We start from the raw sequence: 5838 nt of genomic DNA, 5'->3' as shown, positions 1-5838 counted from the left end.
GTATTTGGATTTAATTCATCTAACCAAACACTTTCAGCTCACCGTAATTCTGATTCACTAAATTAATGGGGCGCGGAGGATACTCCACCAACACTCATGGGCCCCTCCCATTATACATAATACAATACCAGTATTAGAATGTTTAGGGGCTCCCCAGCAGCTCCAGATTCACAAAAACAGCTCCACTTTATGAAAAGTTAGCCAAATAGTTCACATTCACAAATGTAGATTCACCAAATTATTAAATCTAGCATTACCAGACATAGCTACTTTGCCGAGTGCTTCAGCCTAGAAAATACTTGCGAAAAGAAGTCTCAACGAACTGTATATCGGTAGCTGCTTCTTTGCCGAGTACTTTTTGTCGGCCACTCAGCAAAGGCTTTGCCGTATGCCACGAGACACTCGACAAAGAAAAGTCGTCGTCACGACGCCAGGTAACGGTGTCGGAGCCTTTGCCGAGTGTCTACACAAATAGGGGCTAAACCCTAAACCCCTATAGGGGCTAGATTCACTATTTTGGTGGAGCTCCTCAAGAGGTGTTTCACCGGCTCCAATTTGGTAGAATTCTCAAAATTACCCGCTAATGTCATTAGTTACACAAAAACTGGTTCACTCTTTTTCTTTCTTTGATTCTGTCGCTTCCTCTTCTATCGACGCCTCCGTCTCCTTCAACTCTGGTCGCACCTCACTAGCACCAACCTCATCGAAAAGTCATGCCCAACCCACGCCAGCCTCACCTTGCCCTCCCCCGATCGATTGCGCCCCACCACCGACCGACCACGCTCCACCAATGTTGTGTTAGGCCTGCTCGACCTCCCCTGGTCAGTTGTACCCTACCAACACCATGTTGAGTAGCCCACCCCATCTTGCCTTGCCTTCCCTCGGTAGGTCGTACCCCGGCAATGCCATGTCAGGCCTTCTTTGCCAACACCGAGTCAACCTTGCCCTAACTGCCTCGCCTGCTCCAAGCCTACGTCAGTCATATTGTTGATCTAGTTCAAGCACTAACTTGTTAAAACTTGACAATTATACTTATGGCATAAGAGAAGATGATAGATTCAAAGTCAACAAATTTTGTGTGCCTCTCAGTTAAGCTTGTTGAAACAAAGAAATATAAGTTTTTTATATGGTTTACTTGCTTCTCAAATTGGTGCTACTTTCGCCAGTGGCAAGAACAAGTGTTGAAAATGCATTTCCAGTAATGAGTTTAGTGAAAATTAAATTGAGAAATAAGATGGTGATAGTCGTTGGGGGTGATTGTCTTGTTACATACATTGAGAGAGGGATTTTGTTTTGAAATGGATGAAGAAAACATATATAATTGAGACTTTCATGCCGTTGCGTAGACCAAGTAATATTATTGTAATCTTTATATCCATTTATAACATGTTCGGACTATTTGGCAGCTTATTTTATATCTATTTACCGAATGGACTATAAAATTACATATAAATGAATTGTACGTATATGAAATAAAAAGGTCTAGGGCCGTCACTACCGTGACGTGGCGAGCCTTGATATGTGAGGCACACTGTAGCGGAAGCGCCATCCGCCAGTACAAATTAAGCCGCCGGCAGCTAGCCAGTGTCCGCGGCTGCCACGGCACCGCACCACACGCAGAGCGGCAGAGGCACACCAGCAGCGCAACCGGCCGCGCGTGATCGATGGGCAAGTGCGTGAGGATCCGCGGCAGCAGCAAGCCGCGCGCCGCCGCCGCCGCGGCGGCGTCGTGCCTCACGCTGTGCAGCGGGCGCCGCGTGCCGCCGTCGGAGGCGTCGGCGGCGTGCAGCCCGAGGACGAGAAGCAGGCCGCGGCGCCACCGCGGGGCAGGCCTCCGGCGGTGGTGCGGCGCCAAGGAGAGCGCGTACGGCGGCAGCCCCCGGCGCCACAGGGGCGAGGGCGAGGCCGACGCGCGGAGCCCCCGTGGCCGGGTGCTCGGTGTCGGTGCCCGCCAGCAGCAGCTCTGCGCCGACGACGGGCTCGGCCAGCAGCACGAGGAGGAGGCGTCTGCGACGATGGCCGGCGACTGCGACGACGGCGCGGGCGTGGCGAAAGTGAATAAGGCGAATAAACACGAGAACGACGAGTGCGGCTGCCGCGTCGTCGGCGGCGTCGCCAGCCAGACGCCGTCGCCGTCGCCGTCGCCGCCACCGCCGCCGACGGAAACCGAGATAGAGGCCTTCTTCGCGGACGCGGAGCTGGCCGAGCGCCGGCGATTCGCAGAGGCGTAAGCACCACGTGAATTCGATTATTCCACCGCCCCACGCGCGCAGTTGGGTTGGCGTGGTGGCTAGCTGATGACTCCAAGCTAAGCTCCGCACACCCTCGCTCTGCAGGTACAATTACGACGTCGCCCTCGACCGCCCGCTGGAGGGGCGCTTCGAGTGGGTGCCGCTGCCGCTGACGGGGGGTCGGAGGTGGTAAACCCGTCACAGTCCGTTCGTTAACCTCAAGGTCAAGCAGCTAGCAATGCTCTCCTCCGACCACCCTCAGCTGGCAAACTTCAAACTGGAGTCATCACTCATCAGTAGTGCTGATTATTATCCTCCCCTGATGTCGTACGTTATTTTTTTGTAGACTGTCACTCATCCATCACTACCCCTTAATTAGATTTATTATTAGCGTATATGCAGCTGATGGTGCATGCACGTACTCTGTGATCTGTCCGTGACAAATTAAACCACATGCATAGTTTAGTACTCCATAGTATGCATGTGTGTGTAGTAACTGTGTATAGGATGATCCATTGGAGGACGCTTTCTGATGAGCTCCCCATGCTGCTAGAGCTGTGCTTATCGACCAGTTCTGCCACGCGTGATCTTTCGTTCTCCTCGATCGTCTGTTTGCTTGTTTTTTGGAGCAAGGTACGTACGTGTGTGCAAATTTTGTTGTTAATTGTGAGGAGCTGCTGGTCGTCGTCACATGTAATCTATCTCCCTCATGACAAGCTGCTTAACCAATTGCTCACAGCAGCGTCATGAGCTTGAGCTTGAGCTAGGGCTATTAATTAACAATGTTCTTCTCCGGCCGGCTAGCAGCCTGCAGCTAGTGAGCGAGGTATATAGCAGTGTGGAAATTGACACTACTGCTGTTTTCCCAGAGTTGACTGGAAAAAATCCAAACTGAAACACAGTAGCGACCTTCAGTACTCCCAATCGATTCAGGAATGGGATCCCACTGACATGTGAATTTGGCTTGGCTTCAAGCTAGCCGGCCGCCGTTGCATTGCATTGCATGCGCTTAATTACTTCGCCTCATCCTCCGCACGCACGACGACGACATGCATGATGCGCAATTGTATGCATAAGGCCTGTCATTTTATCCCGGCCGGCCGACGCAAATACTAGCCCTTTTTAAAATTTATTATCCTAGCTGGCCTTTACTTTTCACACAAAAAAAAAAGTTAACTCTACCTTCGATCCATGCATGTATTTGTTGGCCTCAACTCCACACATGAAGACAGACAAGCAGCCGGTAATAATTTCATCTTGGTTTCCAAAATTGCTCGTTATATATTTCGCAGTAGTGATAGGCTTTCGTGTGTGGGTGATGCTAGCTAGCTAGTTTCTAGTTTTTCCTTTCTTCCTCTCATGAAAAAAGGCTCAAAAGTTCATTTATATATATAGCCTAAAAAGTACGCTCGCCATGTCTTCAGTACTCAACTCCTGTCCGTTTCCATGCACCAGTACTTCTTTGTTCCTTTCACCCCCCCCCCCCCCCTCCCCTCCCCTCCCCTCTTTACACTTCGTTCATGGCATATATTGGTATCAGATGTTAATAATGGATCAGAGTAAAACTTTGTTGTGCTAATTAACCTATGTTGCTTCTAATTTACACTGCAGTAGCAATTGATGGGGTATGTATATAGTACCTTAGCTGATCCATGTGTTTGGTATGACTCCCAGTCATGTAAACAAGTCAAAAGGCACACATCAGCTAGTTGTTGGGGGCATAATTGCATCAGCAACCAAAGAAGAAGGAAAAAAAACAACAACCCCTCTCTCTCTCTCTCTATTTATCTCCCTCTCTCTCTCTCCAAAGGCAAGAAAATACAAAGGAGATGGAATCTTGGTGCATGTCCTCCCATCGCACTTTTCTGGGTGCTTAATCATTCGGTGCACTACCGGGGGTCCCTTCTGATCCCCCCTTGGTCAATAGCAGTATCCCATTATTCGAGTTGGATGCATGAACAAGAGCTAGCTTAAAGCTGTCCTCTTCTTCTTCTTTTTTTAACGTTTAACCACTAGCTAGGACGACCCTGTACGTGCAGGTTTGAGGCCAGTGATTGGTCTAGCGCGCGCGCTGGTTGTTGGTGGTGGTGCTTTGGATCGGATCTGAGGCTAGCTAGCTCATCAGCTGCCTGCTTGCTTGCTTGCTTGCTTGTTTGTTTGTTTGGTAGCTAGGGCAGGCGGGAGAGAGGCGAGCGAGCATCAGGTCGTGGTATATTCTGGGAGGGCATGGTAGCAGTACGGGTACAAAGTCCCTTGTCGTGGAGAGAAACGCATGAGTTCTAACCAGAGACCTGATGCAGGGAATATCCACTCATTCTACTGTCTAGCTAGCGCAACTCTGCTTTATCAGCAAAGTAGATTTTTTTTAGCTTTAGCTCTGTAAACAGGTTTATCGATGAAGCTAAAGCCATTTTGGTGAATCTTTTGATAAAATAGCTGTTAGTACTCGGGGGAATGTCTGTCTATATATCTTTGTATGCTATCATGACACATTCAAGGATCTTAGTATAGAAGAAGGCTGCCATATAACCCAATCACTGGAACCACACTGCTCTAGGGAGCGAATGATCTGGGACCGGCTACCCTGGCTCTAAACCAACGCAGTGGCCTAACTCTCTCAGCAACTTGATCTCCGGAAACTATGGAGGAATGAAATCTAGAGCACCATGTCATATTTATAATGACTAGGGTCGTGGCGCCCTCTACTACCTCGGAGCATTCGAGACACTCTTGAATTAGACGGTAAGAAGTCTAGGCCTCAGTTACCTCCAACGGGGCGTTTGGATCTCTTCATTTTACAGGAATTGAAATTCACTCAATAAAGTAACTTATTTAGTTTGGAATTTAACATTCCACCATTTTCCAAAGTTCAGATATAAGTTTATCTCAAATTCATAGGGTGTAGGATTGGAAATAATTTTATGCATTAGTAGAATTTGTTTCTACTTTGTAACTTACATGACTCTCCGTTTCACTCCTCTATTGTAAAAATATAGCACATAAATATTTTTCGACATCTTATTAATAATAGTGTACAAATATATTTTAAATAAATCCGAATTAACATAATTGATATATGTTTAAATTATTATTACTAGAATGGAATTCAATTACAATAATCCAAACAGGGCGTAACTAGACATGTTGCTCGGCGGGTGGGCCCATTATAGATATGCATATGACACATGCTATCGTTTCTCAGATTAAAAACGACCTGTTCTGTTTGAGTGTTTGTGCGTTTTCTTTCGGTGTGCTGCTTCCTATGTGGACTAGTAAATCTCACGTGGTTTTTTCCTTAAAGGCTCCGAAAGAAAGAAGAAAAAAGGTTCAAACTGAGTGAACTGATTTTTAAAAAGGGGCGAAAATCTGCCAGGGTGTCTCATCTGAAAAAGATCGTATCATAAATCTCCTTTGTTTTCTCAAAGTCCGAGACCATCGATGGGTTGTTTGGGCCTCATAGGAGGGACCATCTGGGGCTTCGACTCGGTAGTAATGCAAAGATGGCGCTTTCGACGCAAACAGGACCTAAGCCCATGGGCTGCCAAGTAAGGCCTTGTCGACAGATACGGTGGTCGTTGAGCGGTGAGCCCGTGAGTCCATCTCATCC

At 47.8% G+C, this 5838-nt stretch overlaps 1 protein-coding gene across 2 annotated transcripts; it reads left to right on the top strand.

Annotated features, from left to right (window-relative positions):
- The first annotated feature begins 1395 nt into the window (after positions 1-1395).
- Positions 1396-2833, top strand: LOC103652776 (cyclin-dependent kinase inhibitor 3). 2 transcript variants are annotated; one of them, XM_008679738.4, is made up of 2 exons: positions 1415-2227; positions 2337-2833. In XM_008679738.4, the coding sequence occupies exons 1-2, from the start codon at positions 1665-1667 to the stop codon at positions 2422-2424; spliced, it is 651 nt and encodes a 216-aa protein (XP_008677960.1). In that variant the 5' UTR covers positions 1415-1664; the 3' UTR covers positions 2425-2833. The 2 variants fall into 2 exon arrangements, with proteins under 2 accessions (XP_023158095.1, XP_008677960.1); XM_023302327.2 differs by having other exon boundaries at positions 1396-2833.
- The last annotated feature ends 3005 nt before the right edge of the window (positions 2834-5838 follow it).

This window comes from Zea mays, chromosome 4 (genome assembly GCF_902167145.1).
Source record: "Zea mays cultivar B73 chromosome 4, Zm-B73-REFERENCE-NAM-5.0, whole genome shotgun sequence".
In the NCBI taxonomy this organism is placed as follows: Eukaryota; Viridiplantae; Streptophyta; class Magnoliopsida; order Poales; family Poaceae; genus Zea; species Zea mays.
Note: the sequence above shows the minus strand (reverse complement) of the source record. Positions and strands in the feature narration are given on the sequence as shown.

Excerpts from the sequence above, each read along its gene's own strand:
- LOC103652776 (XM_008679738.4), top strand. The coding sequence starts at position 1,665 with ATGGGCAAGTGCGTGAGGATCCGCGGCAGCAGCAAGCCGCGCGCCGCC. Across the intron at positions 2,228-2,336 it reads CGCCGGCGATTCGCAGAGGC|GTACAATTACGACGTCGCCC; the intron begins GTAAGCACCACG and ends CTCGCTCTGCAG.